General features: G+C 36.7%; 1 protein-coding gene across 1 annotated transcript in view; it reads left to right on the forward strand.

The window, feature by feature from the left end:
* LOC144976284 (uncharacterized) overlaps nucleotides 1-5,058 on the forward strand; it is a 6,264-nt gene extending 1,206 nt beyond the window's left edge. The window contains exons 2-4 of the mRNA XM_078920479.1: nucleotides 2,096-2,491; nucleotides 3,980-4,389; nucleotides 4,839-5,058. Coding sequence (XP_078776605.1) covers nucleotides 2,096-2,491; nucleotides 3,980-4,239 — 656 coding nt within the window. The 3' untranslated portion in view covers nucleotides 4,240-4,389; nucleotides 4,839-5,058. The remainder of the gene's footprint in view (nucleotides 1-2,095; nucleotides 2,492-3,979; nucleotides 4,390-4,838) is intronic.
* The last annotated feature ends 18,208 nt before the right edge of the window (nucleotides 5,059-23,266 follow it).

The raw sequence follows: 23,266 nt of genomic DNA on the forward strand, positions 1-23,266 counted from the left end.
TTTTAAAAATTACACCCTTCCGCCACGACATCATAAGATATCGTCGCCTCGGCATTCCACGAAGGAATAGAGATAACTCATCAAACAAGATGTCTGATGTCAACAGGAATCACCCATGTTGTCCAAGTGAGCAAATCGGGGGGTTAGTAATGTTGCCAAAGAAAAAAAACGAAAGTGTCTGAATAGGGGCTCGAACCCGGGTCACAATGAAATACCTTAACTACTAGACAACTTCGCCCCACTCACATATGACAATATTATCATAAAATGTGATACATTTTTCTACTATAATATAGATAGTTGACTTTATTTTAATTGTGACTTTTTAAAAATTGATTTGAGATGGTTTGAATTGATTTTTTAAAGTCACAATTAAAATAAAGTCAACTATCTATATTATAGTAGAAAAATGTATCACATTTTATGATAATATTGTCATATGTGAGTGGGGCGAAGTTGCCTAGTAGTTAAGGTATTTCATTTTGTAAAACTTCCATAGTGTGTGCGACTATTGTGTGTGTCTGTTTGGCTCGGTGCGCGTGGGTTTATGGTTTGGTAAGTATAGTGTAAAGCGTTTTGAGGCTTCGGCGTTTGGCGCTATATAAGAACACTTTATTTTTTATTATCATTACAATATAATGAATTATAATAACCCAAGTTGTCTACAGATTCGATAAGATAAATTAAATTGTAACCCATCAAGTCAAATTGGAATAACGTGTTGATAAAGTGGATGTCAACAATGAATATAACATGAAAATGATGAGAAATATCTAATTTTGGGTTGTTCATTTTGTGAAATAGTTCTCTTCAATAAACAAAAAATAACGATAAATATTTAATTGTAAGATTTTTATTTATTAGACGAAGACAGATACTGTGGCCGTTTCGGGTTTCCCTTTTATCAACAAAACAGGATGAATAAAACACTACAGACGAATGTGGTTGTGATAGTGGCGTTAAGATGATTAAGAGAGGAAGAGAGAGATAGATAGATGGATAGATAGAGAGAGAGAGAGAGAGAGAGAGAGAGAGAGAGAGAGAGAGAGAGTGAGTGAATGAGATAGATAGATAGATAGATAGATAGATAGATAGAGAGAGAGAGAGAGAGAGAGAGAGAAAGAGAGAAAATAAGTAGGAGTGAAATATCTGTTCAATGTTATAGTTATCATATAACGTTATAACAAGTGTAACTAAATGACAAATTGCCATATTTATGGACAATAAAGATCTATTATTATTATTATTATTATTATTATTATTATTATTATTATTGTTATTATTATTATTATTATCATCCTTTTTATTATTATCATTATTATTATTATTATTATTATTATTATTATTATTATCATTATTGTTATTATTATTATTATTATTATTATTATTATTATCATTATTATTATTATTATTCGTCTGTAGTGTTTCATTCATCCTGTTTTGTTGATAAAAGGGAAACCCGAAACGTCCATAGTATCTGTCTTCGTCTAATAAATTGGAAGCTATTCAATTCAATATTTATCATATATATTTTCCTTCTTCCTTCAAGAAGCGACATTTTCAATAAACAAATAAACTCATCCCAAGTTTCCTGATGAGCCTGACTATAATAGAGCTTTTATATAGCGCAATATCCACTAAATGTGCTCAAAGCGCTTTATAAGGGGTCCCTGACCAAAACGTAACAGTTAGAACTAGACATGGCGCCTGTTAGGTGATATTACCATTTTTTTCCGGAAGAGACAACGCTGTTAACGACCATGTACTCATTTTACACATGAGTACGGTGAGAAAATGTGAGTAAATAGCCTTTTCCAAGGACTCAACTATGTACCGAGCGGGGCTAGAACCCAGGACCTTCCGATCCGAAACGCTAGTGTCATACCACAAGACCACATAGCCGCACTTTTACTACTACTACTACTACTACTACTACTACTACTACTACTACTACTACTACTACTACTACTACTACTACTACTACTACTACTACTACCACCACCACTAGCACTACGGCAAGAACTATCACTACCATATCATATCCCACTACCAGCAATCTCTTTGATTTGATTGATTTCCCCTTTGTCATCCACAGGCATCGACACCCCTGTCCGTTCTCTGGTTATCAAACCTAAGTCTCCCAGGCACCGAAACTGCCCTGAAGGGCCCCATCGTCACGTGACTCCCTGTCCTTTCCAACCTGGGATGCACGTGATAAAATGTCCTTTTACACCCGATTGGTTTGAGGAATTCAACACCGATGTGACAATACCCACTCCAGCTGCTTGTTCACCAGGGTCACACTATCACGACCTTCCATGCGATCTTCCTGGGATTCATATCCTTGCATGTCCGTACTCTTTCGGCAGAGATATAATTCCCACCTTCATGGAAGAAAAGGTGCCTTTTCCTGAACTGCCAAATCCCTTGTCTGTGTTGATCCCAAAGGGCATGAGTGCCGTCTTCTCACACGGAACAATAGCTGAAAAAGGTAAGAGTTTCATTCTGATGTTCGTTTCTGTAAACTGGGTGGTGGTAATGCAATATGATTTATAGATAGTTCGAAGATGACGTCATTCAGGTCTTTGTTATTGTTTTTTTTGTCATCAGCGTTTATGAGTAAATCTCACTAAACTGTATTAACCAGACTATAAACGTTCATGGACACAGTTTTATGTGTTGGTCCGTTATACGTCCGGATGGCAATGTTATGAGCTTCTCGGCGAAGCGCATACTATCTATAGAAATAAACGATGCTCATATAACACCTATGCGTTTATATTATAATAATGGCGAAGAAGCTGAAAAAAATTGAGCTTTATATAGAGCAATGTCCACTAAATGTGCTCAAAGCGCTTTACAAGGGGTTCCTGGCAAACAGCAACATTTAACATGTAGGACGGGACATGCCGCCTGTTAGGCGATATTACAATTTTTCGGACAAAGACAACGCTATTAACGGTCAGGTACTCATTTTACACTTGAGTACGGCTCGAACCCAGAACCTTCTGATCCGAAAGCGAGTGTCATACCACTAGACCACATAGCCGCACAAATAGGGTGGTGGTACAGCAATATGGTTTATTGAAATAAATGATACTCCGTTTCTATTATATTAATGGCTAAGAAGCTCAAGTAAGGATTAATCGTAAGGTGTTGACTATCATACAATGATCGTGTGTAGTATTTTATCCTATCAATAAAGAGTAAAGTGTACAGAAAAGAGAAAAAGGATTTTATCTTTTAAATTCGTTATTCAACAAATTTGAAATACAATTTATTTGAGAACAATTCTGTTTACATCTCTAGTATTTTTAGTTGGTCTTCAAGGTGTTAATAACAACACACATTTTTACCCTCGCTCAACCCCCCCCCCCTTCTCCATCTCTCTCTCTCTCTCTCTCTCTCTCTCTCTCTCTCTCTCTCCCTCTCTCTCTTTCTCTCTCTCTCTCCCTCTCTCTCTCTCTCCCACTCTCTCTCTCTCTCTCTCTCTTTATCTATCTATCTATCTATTTATCAATATCTTTCTATCTATCTATCTATCTAACTATCTATCTATCTATATATCTATCTATCTATCTATCTATCTATCTATCTATCTATCTATCTATCTATCTATCTATCTATCTATCTATCTATCTATCTATCTATCTATCTATTTAACTATCTATCTAACTATCTGTCTATCTATCTATCTATCTATCTATCTATCTTTCTGCTGAATTTTGCATATAGCTGTTGGTAGCTACTAAGTTTGCCTAAATAAGGTCTATCCCTATTTATGGATTATATATATATATATATATATATATATATATATATATATATATATATATATATATATATATATTCATGAAATGCCTATGCGACGACTTCTAATGATACAAACAAACAACAAAAAAGGTAATGATTTTAACCATCCATTTACTATTTTTTTGTTGTTAACAAAATGGTCTTTTTCCCTTGTATTGTTCCTCAGCTCTCCAAGTGTCGAGAACACCAATTACGAGCGGACAAGAGGACACCAGCACTCCAAGACATCCAGGCTGTGACAAAAATCCACACAGTCATTTGACTCCTTGCCCTGAAAAACCTGGATGCACGTTATCATTTGTCCTTACACACCCGATTGGCATCGATACTCCAAGACCGTTGACGCGATACCCGGTTTGGGTGACCTGTGTCCACCAAGGGCCCACTACCATAAAGTACCGTGTGCCATTACTGGAGTCCACGTGATGACCTGTCCCTTCTCATATGGCAAGAAGAAGGACCGGGATTCTAGATTGAAGGGAATTCCCTCCCTTGATCAACTGAATCCACTTGACAAGGATTGTGAACAAAACCAAGATGTGGCTCACACCAGTGGCCTAAATGCCCTTAATGATGGTAATAATAAAATACGTTATTGTTTGCTCTATCTATCTATCTATCTATCTATCTATCTATCTATCTATCTATCTATCTATCTATATATGTTTATAACTCTATTTTCTCTTTCCTTCTCTCTCCCTTGATTTCTACCTCTAACCCTCTCTTGATTACTCTCTCTCTCTCGCTCTCTCTCTCCCTCTCTCTCTTTGTGTATGTCTCTCTCTCTCTCTCTCTCTCTCTCTCTCTCTCTCTCTCTCTCTGTGTGTGTGTGTATGTGTGTGTTTTCTTTTTGTATCATTTTCTGCGTTTGTATGTTGTAGTTGCGTGCAAGTCTGTTAATCTGTCTTTTCTCTTGTTATAAACTTTTCATCTTGTATGTTACTTTATAATGTCTGTTTCACAGACCCCAATCATTCCACTCACTTAAAATCATTAAGGAATTTCTTACATTTTTGTTTTTACAGTTTCATCAACAATGCCCAATCTAGATTTCCAATCTTCAAAGATGACCAGTCAGATACCTGAACAGAATCCACCTCTCACCAGGCACCAGACAAGAAACAAGAATAAAGACCAGTTACAAGCACAGAGCCGACAATACGAAAATACCTCGACAGACTTTAGATTTCAGTTATGGTCCACACGCACTTAAACCATGTCATCTTTTTGTAAACAAATTTTTAAAATCCAATTGGAATATAAAATTCATATTCCTAAAAAATCTTTCGTTTTTGTTTTTCATTTCCTTATTGTTTGCCATTGTTACTTAATGCTTAGATTTTTCTTTTCTCTTTTCTTGATTATTTTCTCTTTGTCTTTCTTTTTCTTGAACATCCATGTTCATCCACATCATCTTTTCAACTGTTCTGTGTTGAAATGTTACCCATCCCGTCAATCCAGTATAATGTCGAAATGAATTGGAAAATGGAACTGAGGTTAACATCAAAATGATTACACATTTAAAAATGTGGCTTTTTTATCTTAAGAAATAACGCCTGTTCCCAGTTAAGCCTTTCAATTTGATTTAAAATTTAAGCTTAATATTCAATTGTGTGCAAAGATTCATTTCGGCATCATACCGGCTTTAGACGATTAGTCACATATATTTTGCACATTTTTAGATATTGGTATGATCTAAAAATGTCTCAGATGCCCTTAAATGAGAGCGCAAGGTTTTGTCACATCCTGACTGATTGTCTCTTTCTGCATTGCAAGGAAGACTTTGGGAGGTGGTCATGGGTGTTCTGCTGTAACATTGGGTCTTGTTTCTGCTCTGTCAACCCCCTCTTTGGTTGTCCATTTCTTTTCTTTAAAAGCACACACATGCCCAAACTTTGATATAGAGATATATCAACTAAATTTGCTCACAGCGTTTTACAAGGGGTCCAAGAAAAGCCCTTGCCATATAGGACGAGATATGACGTCTTTGAGGTGCTTTTGCATTTTGAAAAATAACTTATCTTTCTACCTTTAAATGAAAGTCTCTACTTGGTGTCTCTGTGAGACTTTTGGGTGGACATACTGGAAAGTTGTCCGACCCAGAGGTGATGCCGACTTGGTATCTGTGAGACTGGGTTACCTTAGTCTGAGAATAGAGGAAGGGTTACTAACTCATGGGTGATGCTGACTTGGTATCTGTATGAGACTGGGTTACCTTGGTCTGGGTATAGAGGAAGGGTGTCTAACTCATGGATGATGCCGACTTGGTATCTGTGAGCCTGGGTTACCTTGGTCTGGGTATAGAAGAAGGGTGTCTAACTCATGGATGATGCTGTCTTGGTATCTGTGAGACTGGGTTACCTTAGTCTGGGTACAGAGGAAGGGTGTCTAACTCATGGATGATGCCGACTTGGTATCTGTGAGACTGGGTTAACTTGGTCTGGGTAGAGAGGAAGGGTGTCTAACTCATGGATGATGCCGACTTGGTATCTGTGAGACTGGGTTACCTTGGTCTGGGTAGAGAGGAAGGGTGTCTAACTCATGGGTGATGCGCAATATCCACTAAATGTGCTCAAAGCGCTTTACAAGGGGTCCCTGGTCAACAGCAACATTAAACATGTAGGACGGGACATGACGCCTGTTAGGCGATATTACAATTTTTCGGACAAAGACAACGCTGTTAACGGCCAGGTACTCATTTTACACCTGAGTACGGTGAGAGAATGTGAGTAAAGAGTCTTTACCAAGGACTCAACTATGCGCCAAACGCGTTGCTCGAACCCAGGACCTTCCGATCCGAAAGCGAGTGTCATACCACTAGACCACATCGCCGCACTATTGACGTCAGGCACTTGATTGAATGATAATCTAGAGTTTTAAAATTTTTGGATTGTTTGAGCAGTGTCAATTTTGATGGAGAGAAAGAATTTAAAAAAGGGAGTAAATGTGATCCATATAATGTCAGGGAACAACATAAAACAAACAACGTTTCGGCTTTGGGCCTTCTTTAAGTTAACACGAAATATGTTATATGTATTAGATTGTGATAATAGAACATTATGGGGAAAAATGTATGTGTGTATGTGTGTGTGCGAGCAAGGGAAGAGAGTGAGAGAGAGAGAGAGAGAGAGAGAGAGAGAGAGAGAGAGAGAGAGAGAGAGAGAGAGAGAGAGGGGGGTGACAATGAGAAGAAATGTAAACCAAATCAACTTTAGATCCATACAGAAGGGTTATTTAAAAAAGAACTCATAATATTGTCTATTATTTCTGCCTTCCTCGCATAGAATTAAACGAATGAGAATACGTACGAAGCCTAAAAAGTGTCCACCAATGAAAGCATTCAGCGCCATTTTGTTGTTGGCTGAGAATGTAGTAATTACCATTCATTCGGTATCTATGTCAACATAACGACACAAGAAAAACAACAACCAATATCAAAATCCACAATAAAATGTTTCAGAACTGTTGCGTATATTTATGGCACAAAGAAGCTGTCAAAAAATGAAGTTAGAGAATGTGTGTAATCATGTATTATAATAACCTGTAATGTGTTTTCCAACCACCACATCATCTACTACTACAACCACCACCACATCACTACCTCAACTACTACAACCACCACCACAATAGCATTACTACCACTACTACTACAACCACCACAACCACAGCGTCATCACGACCACTACTACTACAACCACTACCATATCATTACCATTACCACTACACTACTACTACAACCACCACTACCACCATATCATCACCATTACAACTACTACTACAACCACCACAACCACATCATCATCACTACCACTACTACTACAACCACCACCACATCATCATCACTATCACTACTACTACAACTACAACCACCACCACATTATCATCACTACCACTACTACTACTGCAACCACCACCACCATATCATCATCATTGAAATATTTTTTTTTTAAACTGAGCTTTATATAGTGCAATATCTACTAAATGTGCTCAAAGCGCTTTACAAGGGGTCTCTGGTCAACATTTAACATATTAGGACGGGACATGACGCCTGTTAGGCGATATTACAATTTTTCGGACAAAGACAACTCTGTTAACGGCCAGGTACTCATTTTACACCTGAGTACGATGAGAGAATGTGAGTAAAGAGCCTTTTCCAAGGACTCAACTATGCGCCGAGCGCGAGGTTCGAACCCAGGACCTTCCGATCCGGAAGCGAGTGTCATATTACTAGACCATATAGCCGCATCATTACCACTACTACTACAAACACCACCACCACATCATCATCACGACCACTACTACTACAACCACCACCACCACCATATCATTACCATTACCACTACTACTACAACCACCACCACATCATCATCACTACCACTACTACTACAACTACAATCATCACCACCACCACATCATCATCACTATTACTACTACAACTACAACCACCACCAACACCACATCACCTCACTAACACTCAGTACTACAATCACTACCATTAGGTTTTGGAGCTTTACTTCATTTGAAATAAGGAAACTTCGGAATTGTATTTTGCATTGTGTTTATATATCATAATATAACTCTAATCAGTTATCTATTTAGAACTAGATACTATACAATATGTATGCCAAATACCACCCCAATTCCCCTTTCTTGTGTGCGGGAATTCCTCTTTCGGCATTGAAATTGAGTGTGAGAGAGTCATCACTACACACATAAACAACAGAAACAATTTAAAAACAAGACTATGACACGCAACCACTCACACACGAGGCTATACTATTTATCCTTTTCACTATTTAGAATAGGACAAGACAAACAATAGCTTGACTCTCGCTACACTTCGCATTGATGTTTGTCGTCTCACGAGTTCAACTCTCGGTCGACCTGTCAATATTCCTTTTTGCCTCGGACGTAATCATTAATAGAATGGTGTGTGGTTTTGACCGTGAAGAAAACCTTAAGAAGTCACAGTTATATCATTTTAGAGAGATCGTTTTGAATAATTTTGAGTTAAACGAGCGAGCAGCAACTTGTTTTCATGAACGGCCGATCAGCGCTTGTTTACTATAGTAACGCGATTCCCAGCCAACATAAAAATGGCGGGTATTTTTCTCATCGAGGCCGCTGGTTGGTTAGCCAATAAGAGCACCGTACGGTTTCCATTGGGTAAATTCCTAGCTTCCTCGACCAAGGTCGCGTGAAAGATTTTCTTATCGAAATGACTTTTGTTTGTTTGTTTTTAAGCGTTTTACGGCGCTTGCAACACATTTAGGTCATATCAGCGCCAGTAAAAAGGAAGAAAATGGATAGTAAAAAGTTCTAGAATTACAATTAAAGCACCCAAGAAAAGGTAAGACAAAGGGGAACTGGGAACAAATAGGGATCAGATGTAGATTCCAAGAGTATACCACCAATGTACTTAGTTTGAGATCACCTATAAGTCTCATCCGGACACAAGCACAAAATCCAACAGAGAGGAATACACTCAAATGCTTACATTATACACTAAAAATAACAAATTAATATAATAATACATAACAGAGAAATGATTTACAAGGAAAAAAAATATCATCTCTCAAAACAATAACTATGCATCTGACTGTTTCCCTCCCAACCAAGACTCCAACCTGGGCCAGAACAAAACCAAGTAACCTCATTCCAAGACAAAGACAGAAAGCATGTTGGACAACAGATATAAGGGGATAGAAGACACAGTATGGACCTCCCTGCCCGCTATGGGAGGTCAGGATCCCCACCCAGTAAATGACTTTTGATACTCTACATTCTTTTTTAGAAACAGTTGTTCATTCCACAAGGGCCAAGGCGATCGGTTATGATTCTGTATAAAATACACATCCAAACAAAAAAAAAAGAAGAAAAATAAAAATAAGATAAAACAAAAGAACAATACCAACAAGAAACAAACAAACAAACAGACCAAAAAAAACAAAACAAACAAAAACAAGCAAAACAAAACAAACAAAAGCAAACAAAAAAAAAAGACAAAAACAAAACAGAACAAATAATAAAAAACACACAAAAAAAAAAAAAAAAAAAAAAAAAATGAAAATTGAGTTTTGGAAGCAGAGATATGCAGACACAATTCATATACTTTGACCCTTTGTACATCCGTGGCCTTCGTTGCGAAGGCCACGGTCCATCCCAACACTGGTAACCAGACTCTCACAAAATAACAATATTACAATTATGGCTCTGTCATGATGTGAGCATTTTTTTTACAGTCCCATCACGGAAAAAAAAACATCACTTTCTTTTTCAATCATTTTTCTTCTCTCCTTATTCGCTTTGAGATTGGTAGACACAATAATATGATGTACAATTCCAGGCCAAACACGTTTGTTTGTTTTTAAGGGTTTTACGGCGCTTGCAACACATTAAGGTCATATCAGCGCCAGTAAAAAGGAAGAAAATGGTACAGCAAAAAGTTATAGAATTACAATAAAAGGACCCAAGAAAAGGTAAGACAAAGAAGAATTGGTTCAAATAGGAAACAGATGTAGATTCCAAGAGCACACTGTCAAAGTACTTAGTTTGAGATCACCCAAATGCCTCAGTCTCAGCCAGACACCAGCACAAGATCCCACTATATAAGGCTAATTGTTTGTTTGTTTGTTTTAAGGGGTTTTACGGCGCTTGCAACACATTAAGGTCATATCAGCGCCAGTAAAAAGGAAGGGGAATTGGTTGAAATAGGGAACATATGTAGTTCCAAGAACACACTATCAGTGTACTTAGTTTGAGGTTACCCAAAAGTCTCATCCAGACACAAGCACAGGTCCCCAATAAGAGGAATACAGTCAACTGTTTACAAATCATTTGTTAAAAATATAATAAAAGAACATAAGAGAGATGATTTACAACGAAAAAAATATCATCTCCCAAAACTATACATTCGACTATTTTCTTCCCAGCCAAGGACAGGACAAAACCTAAGTAATCTCAAGACAAAGACAGAAAGCAATTGGAAAACAGATATAGGGGATAGAAGACACAGCAAGTACCTCCCTGCCCACTTTGGGAGGTCGGAAACCCCACCCAGTACGGCTAATTAAGTGTTTGATAAACAAGTCTATTCTGATAAAGACAAAATGCGAAGACGGGCACATGGATTCATACATTTTATTTCATTTTATAATCAGCGATTATATTTTTTTCAATTCAACAAAGACAACAATATAAATTTAACATGATGATATGATATTGTAATCTAAACAAAATCAAATGTCACCGATGACATTATCAAAATATAAATAAGATCAACAAATAGCAGGAAATGAAAATCAAATTAAATACGTACACGAACATATTTGCAGGTCTGATAATCGAAATAATTATGGGCTTGATTTACCAGGACACTATTTGTGACTCACCATCTCTAAACGGTACTATGTCGGGATGACTTGGGCGCAAAATATTGAATTTATTGACAAAAACACGAAACTTGGGGTTTGTTTCGATTTGTTATGTTACAGAATGAAGACAATTTCTCACAATGCAAAAGCTCAAAAATTGGTATTTACTATCAATTTAATTCTAATGTAACTTTTTGGGGTCCAATTCATTCCGACACAATACCGTTTCGAGACGAAGGGTCACATTTTACGTTGATTCGACATTATTTCAGTTTACCACAGTGATACCATAAAAACTTTTGAGTTGTCAAACTTGCAATGATGTACATGCCGGTAAATAGTGATGAACAAAATATGTATTGACGTATGAGTGCTGGCGTCAATAAATAAAAACAGGAGGTTGGGTGGGAGTAGGAGGAATAAATTTGTCTCCCGTCATTCCTTTCGGGTTGTTTGTTTGTTTTTGTTTTTAAGGGTTTTACGGCGCTTGCAACACATTAAGGTCATATCAGCGCCAGTAAAAAGGAAGAAAATAGGATAGTAAAATGAAAGAAAAGATAAGACAAAGGGGAACTGGTTCAAATAGGAAACAGATGTGCATTCAAGGACACACTATCAAAGTATTTAGTTTTGTTTTTGTTTTTAAGGGTTTTACGGCGCTTGCAACACATTAAGGGGAATTGGTTCAAATAGGAAACAGATGTGCATTCAAATTCAAGGACACACTATCAAAGTATTTTGTTTGAGAACACCTAAAAGTCTCATCCAGACACAAGCACAGGTCCCCACTAAGAGGAACACACTCCAATGTTTACCAAACAACAAAATATAATTCAGTGCATAACAAAGAGATGATTTACAAGGGAAAAAAAACATATCTCCCAAAACTCTTATACATTTGATTGTTTCCCTCTCGGTCAAGGTGTCCGGCCAGGGCCAGGACAAAACCGAGTAGTCTCATTCCAACACAAAGACAGAAAGCAAGTTGAAAAACAGATATTATAGTGGGATAGAAGACACGGTAAGTACCTCCCTGCCCACTATGGGAGGTCAGAAACCCCACCTAGGAGGTCAGGAACTCCACCCAGCTTTTCGGGTTGAATCTAAAAGAAAGTACCAGACAACAGACCAGTCTCCTATCCAAAACGGTATTAAATTAAAATCAATTAATTTAAATTAAATTAAATTGAGCTTTACAAAGCGCAATATCCACTAAATGTGCTCAAAGCGCTTTACAACATTTAAACGTGTAGGACGGGACATGACGCCTGTTAGGCGATATTACAATTTTTCTGACAAAGACAACGCTGTTAACGGCCAGGTACTCATTTTACACCTGAGTACAGTGAGAGAATGTGAGTAAAGAGCCTTTTCCAAGGAATCAAGTGTGAGGCTCGAACCCAGGCCCTTCCGATCTGAAAGCGAGTGTCATACCACTAGACCACATTGCCGGTAGCAAGTAACCATTATTTGCTGCTGTTGAATTTCTAATGCTAATGACATCGATATGAGTTTTCCAGATAATCACACTTTGCAGCATCCATGAGTATTATTCGAAAACACTTGTGCTTCCTTAGTTCTGTACACTAGCTCTGCAACTAATGATGACGATAATAATAATAATAATAATAATAATAATAATAATAATAATAATAATAATAATAATAATAATAATAATATCAATAATAATAATACCTAATAATAATTTAAAATATAAATTATACCGCGCATCTACCAATGAACAGAGGGCCCAGAACCCACTGCAACAGACGTGTACAAATGCTGCTCAAACAGGCAATAATAATAATAATAATAATAATAATAATAATAATAATAATAATAATAATAATAATAATAATAATAATAATAATAATAATAATAATAATAATAATAATAAAAACGATGATGATGATGATAATAATAATTTTAAAAAAAATATATACCCCACATCCAACAGAGGGCTCCGAGCCCATTACAACAGGTGTGTAAAAATCACAGGCAAAATTATTAAGATAGGTAAAAAAGGAAATGGATGCAAGGTTGTCTTGACCCCTCTCCCCCCCCCCCCCCCCCCCCCCTCTCCCAAACAATAAAGCAATGTTAAAAAAGCACAAATAGAATTTGTAAATAAATGGCATTTTATCAAAATATTGGACGGATATATTGGACGGATTAGCTTTTCACATGCATTAGCCTTGTAAAGTCACTTTGAAAAATGGTCTAACAATTGAAAGCTGCTAGGAGCTGCATAAAAAATCATTTAACTTTAACAAAAAATGAATAGGAGAGACAGGTTCTGGTTGAAGCATTGGTATGGATAGTTCAAAGTTCACGTCACTCAGGTCTTTGTTATTGTTTTTTTTTTGCCATCCGCGTTTATGAGTAATTCTCAATAAATATAAACGATCATGGTTACACACAGTTTTGTGTGTTGGCCAGTAATACTTCCGGATGGCATTGTTGTGAACTTCTTAGCCAATGAGCCAAATTACCATTAACTAATGTGATCAACAATAATTACAAAGATGCTATTTTTCACCCTTCTTATTCCCCTGACTTTTATTTTTCTTGCCTCCTTAGCTGTTGCAACAATGTTTTTTAAGGGTTTTACGGCGCTTGAAACACATTAAGGTCATATCAGCGCCAGTAAAAAGGAAGAAAATGGGATAGTAAAAACTTATAGAATTACAATTAAAGCACCCAAGAAAAAGTAAGACAGAGGGGAACTGGAAACAAATAGGGATCAGATGTAGATTCCAAGAGCATACCATCAATGTACTTAGTCTGATGTCACCTATAAGTCTCATCCAGACACAAGCACAAAATCCAACAAAGAGGAATACACTCAATTGCTTACATTTCATTATACATTAAAAATAAAAAAATAAAATAATACATAACAGAGAGATGATTTACAAGGAAAAAAATATCATCTCCCAAAACAATAACTATGCATTTGACTGTTTCCCTCCCAGCCAGGGTCGGGACAAAACCAAGCAAAAGACAGAAAGCATGTTGGAAAACAGATAGAAGGGGATAGAAGACACGATAAGTACCTCCCTGCCTGCTGTGGAGGTAGGGAACCCCTCCTAGTGTTGCAACAATAGTTACACTCATGATATGATAGTGATAGGTACATAAACGTTATTGAATCTAGTGGAAGAAGTGATATTGCTTTGCCTGCTGTCACTTCATCGCTATCTACTGACATAACACAATGAAAACTTTTAACACACCCAGCGCCAGTAAAGAGGAATAAGAAGATGGAATAGTCTAGATATTCTAGATTTACAATTAAGTGCACTAATGAAACAATAAGACGAAAGGGACCACCTCAATTTTTATTAATATTTTTTTCTTTCACAGTATCAATTCACCCCTCCCCTCTTTATTATCTCTCTCTCTCCCAATTGGATTCAATAGTCTGATGTCACGTCGCCCAGCAACAGTGGCCATCGTGGTTCTAAATAAAATCATTACTTTTTATTCTTCAAGCTGGCTAGAACTTTTCATATGTCTTGTGATCAGAATGTGTAAAAGTCAAAACATGATCAGATTTATGTTTTTTTCCTCTGGATATGTTTTTATGCTCGTCGGAGAAATATTTCATAAGGGCGTCCGCCATTGTTCTGATGGTTTCGAGCCAGTTACTAAGTTACCATGTGTCATTACGAGGGAAGTGACGTTACAACTGTTGAAGAGTATTCCAAGGACAAATAATCTTGGTATTTTGTATATGTTTAGCGTCACCACTGATAGAGTCTTTTTAAAAAAAAAAAAAGGAATGCAGCAAAGAAAATCCTGACACTCATTGTAGCCATCATTAACATATTATAGCCTGACACGAGAACCCTGTAGGACTGGCAGTTTGACGTCATTTTTTTTTAGATTTGTGTAGCGTCTAGTGAGTTGTCGTTGGTAGAGCTCAAGGAAACAAGTTATTTCATTGGTTGAATTATTGAATGCAACTCGCGATTTGTTTTCTTTTGTGGCAAAAGACTGGCATTTTTACGTATTTTTTGGTCAGTGTCAGGCTATACCTTTACGATGGCTACGCACTCATTCAAATTAAGCTGTCTGATAAGGTCAGGACATTTCCAAAAGAGACCAAAGAAAATTTTTAAAAAATCAGCTTTAAGATTTCATGAACGATAGTCAAGATTTATACATAAAAAAATAAATGCGAGGGGTTTATGCATAAGAAGCAGCAGTGAATAAAAACGACATAATTCATACATGTAAAGTGAAGATATCACTGCCTAAAAATAGATCAGGGACATATTTCAATTTGTAAAAAAAAAGCTTTACATTCCTTTATTTAAAAAATAATCCTAAACTCCATTTCTCTTCAAGTAGAAGTAGAAGAGGTGAAACGAAAAAGTCTATATTGAATAGTATGCTGGGAAGCACCTCTATATATATATATATATATATATATATATATATATATATATATATATATATATATATATATATATATTGCGCTTACTTTTCTGAATATATTGCCCGACTATTCAGTCTAGTGGTATGACACTGGTCAGACAGTCCAGGGTTCAATGCTTGCTCAGCGTACAGTTGAGGCTCTTTACTCACATTCTCTAACCACTCAGGTGTAAAATGAGTACCTGATCGTCTCTGTCGGAAAATGTTGCCTAACAGGAGACATGTCTTGACGTACATATTATGTGTTGCTGTTGGCTTGGGTCCCCTTGGAAAGCGCTTGAGCATGTTTAGTGGATGTTGCGCTGTATAAATATTCAAGTTTTAAAAAAGGTCAAATTGAGAAAAGAATTAAACACTGACCTTCTTCCCCATCATTCTAGCTCGTGACAACACCAGGTGAATTGAAAAATATAAAATACTGCCAACTGTTATAATGCCAATTTCATAGAAAAAAATATATAATACATTTAAGAAAAGATATTCACTTTTGATTATTATTATGATAAAACATTTAATATCAAATATAGACATCATCGAAGGATTGCACTGGTTGGTGTAAATTGTTTGAACTGAATGGACGGATTCATAACGATTTCACTTTGGGTCAAGAAGAGTTTGGGGGACATAATGCCTATTCACCCCCCCTCCCCCTTAATATAGATAAAATGGACAAATGGATCTCCCCCCACCAGACCTCAAAAAAAAAGAAAAAAAAAGAACACTTCCCTTGTAAACATAAAAAAATTTAAAAAATGGAACCACTCTCGTCAAAAATAAACCAACAATAAATTAAAAAAAAAACAATAAGCAACCCCCTCCCCAACCTACATAAAAAATTTGAATGCCTTTGCCCCATAAAAAAAATCAAACATTAAAAAAAAAATATAGATCTCCTAAAGTTTCCTTCTAAAATTAAACCAAAAATTTTTTTAAAAAAAAAAAGGTAATTGCAAGGTTTAGATTAATTTGTCCGATATAATCTGATCATAATATGATATCAACAATTTTCTCAAATGGAGATTCAACGAAAAAAAAAAAAATACAAATTCAGATATTACAATGGACTGTGGAGTAAATCTTTAGATCTGGACAGGGAATTGTAGTTAGATAGAGCGATACTTCATGACTTCTTGCTTGCTTGATACACATTATAACTGTAACCTCACACTTAGGGAGGATAGCATATAACACAAATCTGTACAATCCATTTTCCAAAATTTAAAAAAAGATATTTCTCAACGTGAAGAATGATAAAGATGAAATTAATTTTGAGAAAAAATGGAAGACAGAAACAAAATCCGAATAGTGAAATTGAAACTGAGGTCCGCGTCCAATTACAAATCTACAGGGTCATTTCAGAGGATGCAATTCTCAGTTAGTATCTAAATTTAGAAAATTGGATTGTAGAGACTATTTTTTTTTTGTAGAGACAAAATCCAAATAAATTGAATTTACTTTTTTTATTTTTTTCATGTGGTTCATTCCGTATTGTTGAAAAAGAAAAACAAAAAAAACAAACAAAACAACACGATGGTCCATCACATGAAACCCGTTGTTTATATCAATAGAGTGAACCAAACGGACAGCAGGCAGCAGGTTTGAGATTTAAGGCAAAGTTGTATTTTGATAAGAGCTCAAAAGGAATTGATTGATCTATTGCATTTTGATATGGGCATGCTGACCACAAAACTACGATACCAGCTATTGTTAATGATGAAATACCAAAACCAAACTCAGATCCCGAATTAAATGAATTGGTGATGAGATTCACATGATACACGGTCGGTTTTCTACAACTATTTCACCTTACTGGAAGAAAGGAAGCTGTAGTAAACGTTTTCCAAAACCTCATCCAGAGACCACTCGGTGTGGAAATGATTCGTGTCGACTTCTACATATATTGACAAGGAAAATCAACTAATTAAAGGGAGACTTTGTTGGATTATGATTTCTTTTAATATGTTGTAAATAACGAAGGTAGACCCAGAAAACGGGGCGGGTGGTCTAGTTATAATCATTATTGTTGTTGACATAAATTATTTAGAGAGAAGTTATGATTATTGAATTCATTGTTTCATGCAATACACCCAGTATTTTCTGGGAAGTTCTCAGTGTGGAGTGATAATCGCCTTGAAATGGGTGAGTCATTGTATTATTTCCAATCTAAAAGTGGATCTACCTGTGTCCAGGCCAGAACATCTGAAGGTAAAGAAACCTCTTTTCAATTATCAAAACTGCCCCCCTGTTGATTTGTCATGACCAGCACATTCTCCAGGTCTTTCTCTAGTAGGAAGAAAACATCTGTATGACGATATCAGAATGTTTGTAAATGACGATTTTAAAAAATGTCTTTTGTCCAGAGTGATTATTTTTGCATTTATTTATTTTTCCAATCATTTTTTGGGGGGGAGTATATTTGCAGGTCAATGTGGAAAGAGTTTTATAACAGAAATGTGCAGGAATGCAGAAGTACAGCGGCTACCTTTGAAATAGAGGAGCTATCTGCACAGCCTTCCAATAGTAAAACTATCAGGATGGGATATTATCCAGAAGTTGGTTGAGTCCCGTTGAGTGGTGGACATAAAGGAGAAAGGTAGGCGTTTAATTTTGTTATTTTTGTTTTCTTTATGTGACTTTCGTAATTTTTAGTGTACCCTTTCTTATTACTTTCGGTTAACACTTTTGTAATTTTTAGTGTACCCTGTCTTATTACTTTCGGTTAACACTTTCGTAATTTTTAGTGTACCCTTTCTTATTACTTTCAGTTAACGTTATTATTATAATTCGTGGTGCATAAGTTAGATTAAATTGCGGTAAGGTTGCATAGTTGTGTGATAAGTCTGTCAAAGAAGTAGGTAAAACTCTTCGAAATACAGAAGAAAAATATGAAATGCTGGCAGAGAAGTTGGAGGATGTTAAAAAATTAAAGTTATCTAAAAAGAATCATGCATATAAGAAAGATATCAGGCAGTTAAAGAAAGACAATATCCAAAAAGATTACGAGCTTGAAAAAGAAAGGAGGAAAAATAATGAACTTCTTTACAATTTGAATGAATGTAAAGTGAAAGTTAAGCATGAACAAACTATGAAATTAAAATACAAAACTTCACTTGTTGAAGAAAGAGCTAAAAACTCTTTTAAATATGTTGTCTTTGACAGTGACAAAGATTGTCTTGAGTTACGCCAGTATGGCAGCAGTCATCGATATTCTGATGATGTGAGGCAGGAGAAGCAAATGTTGCAGCAGAAAAATGTTCTACAGTTGTAGAAACTGTTGCAAAACACATATTTAAAACAAATATAGACAAAAGTAATTTACCATGCTCCTCAACATTTCTTAATTTTGCAAACGAAGCACATGTCAATGTGTTGTGTTTTTGACGGGACCCCAGATTAATATTGTGGAATCACTCAACTCAGAAGCTTTTTTTTTTTTTTTTTTTTTTAGACCCATCACTCAACTCAGAAGCTTTTTTTTTTTTTTTTTTTTTTTTAGACCCATCACTCAACTCAGAAGCTTTTTTTTTTTTTTTTTTTTTTAGACCCATCACTCAACTCAGAAGCTTTTTTTTTTTTTTTTTTTTTTTTTAGACCCATCACTCAACTCAGAAGCTTTTTTTTTTTTTTTTTTTTTTTTTTTTTTAGACCCATCACTCAACTCAGAAGCTTTTTTTTTTTTTTTTTTTTTTAGACCCATCACTCAACTCAGAAGCGTTAAATGATATTTGAGAGAACAGTCTTATTACTGTGTATAAGTTAGAGTATATACAAATATATCGCAACAACATTTTAAGAAGGAAAAATAGTATAAGTAACTCAACTATGGAAAGTAAGGAACAAAGAGTGCATCCTTCTCTAGGGCATGCCACTCTGATATTTGTTAAGCACAAATAATATTTTAACAATGGACTTAATGAATAATAACTAATTAAGCTGTAACTAAAATCAATTAGCTAATAACTAAGGGGAGCAACTCTTTCCTAGAGTCACTCTATGTATAAGTCCATAACACAATGGAAAATATCAAGCAGTTGATGAAATTTTAAAAAGTGACAGTTTTACATATGCTTGTGATGGAAATGGAACAAGCCGTCAAAAAACTAATTTCCTCGAGCAGCATATTATTTTGTCGAGTAACAAGCCACTATCCTCTCAGGACATGTCAATGTAAACAATTATTTTTTTTTTCTAAAACACCTCATTTCTCTTGCACTTACACAATCCCCTGTTACTATGCATTCTTTATTCATTTATATAACCTTTTATTGACATTTTTCTGTTTCAGATGACTCGGTTGTAGAACCTGGAGCTGATCCTGAGGATTCTTCTACTGAATGGGTCTGGAACCTTCGAAATTTTCCCAACCAGCCGAATTTCACCGGGGAAAATCGCATACACGTCTCAGAAGGAACTGCGAGTCCACTCAATTTTTTCCTTCCTTTTTTGGTCAAAGGATGTTCTTAAAGTACTGAAAAAGGAGACGAATAATTACGCCTCACAGGCCATTGTTGCGAAAGAAGATGCTGCTCCTTACTCAATATATAAACTGTGGAAACCTGTCGCCCTGAATGACATTGGTGGATTTTTCGTCATCCTGATTCACATGTGCCTTGTTCACAAAGGTACCATCGCAGAATACTGGTCGACACTGGAGATCATCCACGTCTGCTTCCACCATTCTCTCCTGGGATAGATTTACCTGGCCCCCCCCAGGAAAACGCGACCGATGCGGCTTCATAATTTGCCACTTACCGCAACGCGGCCACATAATTCACCTTTTACCGCATAATTATGCAAAATATGGTTTTTAGCGTGAATTTATGACCATTGTATGAAGAAAAATGAACCCGAAAAAGTTCGACGATGTTCCCAAATACGTGACAGTGACTTCCCTTTAACTTTAAAGGGAGGCTTTTCCAATTCCAAGTGTACGATTTGATTTGTCTTCTTGAGATCTAACCAAAACCAAGCGCAAAGCAATCACTGCCTTTCTCTTGCTAACCGGCTAACGTGCGAGTTACGATCTGGATTCAAGTTTGATTCCTTTTAATAAAAGTTTTATCAAATAATCAATACAAGACAACTCGACCAGAATGGATGCCTTCGTACATCGCAATGGGGCAGCGCCGAATGCCAAAGCAAAATCAGCAACAAAGACATCAGTTACCGACCGTCACAAACAGTTTAAAAATGAAACATTTGTTAGTGCTGGTAAACTGTTTTGTAAGTCTTGCAACTTAGTGCTGGACCATATGAGAAAGTCTACAATTGACAATCACCTCAGCTCAGACAAACACCGTAAAAGAAAATTTTTTAATGAATTCTCAAGTCAGCCAGAAAAGCTTCAATAGACCATTGATCTGACAGGAGTCCCTTCTACTATTGGCACTGCTGGTCAGACAGGTGCAGGAGTCTTAGCACAACGTCTCTGCGACATCTAGCTTTTCTGTGCTACAACAAAAAATTAAGTTTTGAATTTGCGTTGTAGTTCTTTAATTTTGAATTGGTTAAATGAAAATAAAGCAATGGAAAAATTTAGACAGCTATTTATTACTTTTTTCTTGTTTTGCATAATTTGTAATGTCCCTTGCATATTTCCGCGGGGCCAGATTTATGCAAATTTTATCCTTTTTTCACACCAGCGATAAAACCACCTACATTCTGCATGGGCAACCTGGACACAACCCACTTGCCAAACTTCAGCCAGTCGTCGATATGTTCTGGAATACATTCCGCAGCCTCTACACGCCTCAGCAGAAGGTATCAATCGACGAAGCTATTTGTCCCTTCCAAGGCAGACTCTGCTTCAAGGTCTACATGAAAGATAAACCTCACAAATGGGGAGTCAAGTTTTATGAGGCTTGCGAATCTTCAAGCGGCTACGTGTGGGACTTCGAGATTTACTGTGGCGACCTGTCAACTAGTAATCGGCCAGTAGAAGTTTGCATGCGTCTGATGCAGCCACTACTTGACAAAGGGCATGTCCTATACACGGATAACTACTATTTGTGCCCTGAGTTAGCGGACAAGTTAGTGGACAGGAGCACCATGAGTGTCGAAAGAGCTCATTCAGACCAATTTGGAACGAGGACTTTCTGACTACCGACGTCGGGGACGCTTGTGGCTTTAAAATGGATGGACAAAAAACCTGTGCACCTTCTCACCACCATCCATAACCCTACGGTGAATGTCACAGTTGCTACAGCCACATCTGTCACGGAAAAGCCAGCAGTGGTACAGGACTATGTCTTCAATATGCGCGACGACGACAAAAGTGACCAGCTTCTTGCCTACTCCCCTCTACTCTACGTCGCAAAACTGTCAAGTGGTGGAAAAAAGTTTTCTCTCACCTTTTCACCCTAACAGTCATCCAGAGCCAGATCCTATACAACAAATGTGCTGGCGGTAACAATCGTCCTCGAATGCCATTGCAAGACTTCCTTCTCTAACTTGGCACCAAAATGGCTGCAGCCTATCGTCAAAAGAGGGTGAAAAGAATGAACATATCTGGCGGCCAGGAATCAAATCCAAAAACCGACATCTTCCAGGTTGACTGAGCAACACAACGGCGAAGAAGGAGCACCCATCCCGTAAATGCGCTGTATGCTCTTCTACGAAACGGCGCTGTACTGGAGACCAGCAGTCAACAATTAAAAGAAAGGAAACGATTTACTGGTGTGAGCCATGTGGAAAACCTTTGTGTGGTGCCTTGCTTCAAAATGTGGCATTCATTGGATTATACTGCATGACTTCTGGCGATTTTGCGGTAAGACCCCCATTTCATCTCTTTCCTTGATTTTTTACTTTTTGCTCAATTTAGTGGCACTTTTCAAAACACTCTCATTCTTTTAATTTTAAACGTAGCTTTCTGTCTATCCACAGCAACGTAGAAATAGTATTGATTGGTAAACACAAGAAATTTGAAGGAGATAGACTGACTTTTTTAAAAATGAATTTTTGAAATTGGGTTAAAAAGCCCCGGGCTCAGGCATCTGACCGCTTGGTCAGTCCCAGGGCTGAAAGAGTTAACAATCTGTTCCAAAATGCAACTGCTCTTTTGCGCCACAGATTTGACATTGAACATTTTAAAAATGAAAATGTCTCGCACAATAACTTAAAATTACAATCAATTGTTGCTGACCTGCAAGATTTTAGAATTATTACTTTGACATCTGTACTTTCTTTTTTTCATGTTTGCATTACTGAGCCTTATTGGCAACTTATGAACAGCAGCAAATCGTATGCCGAGTTTCCATATTAAGTTAAAAAAAAATGAAACTTCTGTTTGACTTGATGTCTTCTTGTCATTTTGTACCAAATAGTGAATCTCTTCCATCAGTTTTTGATGAACAGTTTATGGCTAATGACTCTGATATTTTTGTTGTTAAACAATTTTTGAATTGCGACTCTTTTGAGTCACTACCTTTTTTGTCTTGTCTAAAGGAAATTGTACATGAATGTAATAACGCTGTAACACGTCAGTTGTAGGATTTTCTTGAAGGGGGGATCTTTGGTGATAGCTTATCAGAAGAAGTTAGAAAGATTTTAAGTACTTGTCCTCTGACAAATCTTACTGGAGAACGTCTGTTTGGTGACTTGGACTACTGTATTAGTAAGCTCGCCTCAGTTTCAGAACC

The sequence above is a fragment of the Berghia stephanieae genome, chromosome 7 (assembly GCF_034508935.2).
Source record: "Berghia stephanieae isolate SIO BIC M18660-M18661 chromosome 7, UCSD_Bste_1.3, whole genome shotgun sequence".
NCBI lineage: Eukaryota > Metazoa > Mollusca > Gastropoda > Nudibranchia > Aeolidiidae > Berghia > Berghia stephanieae.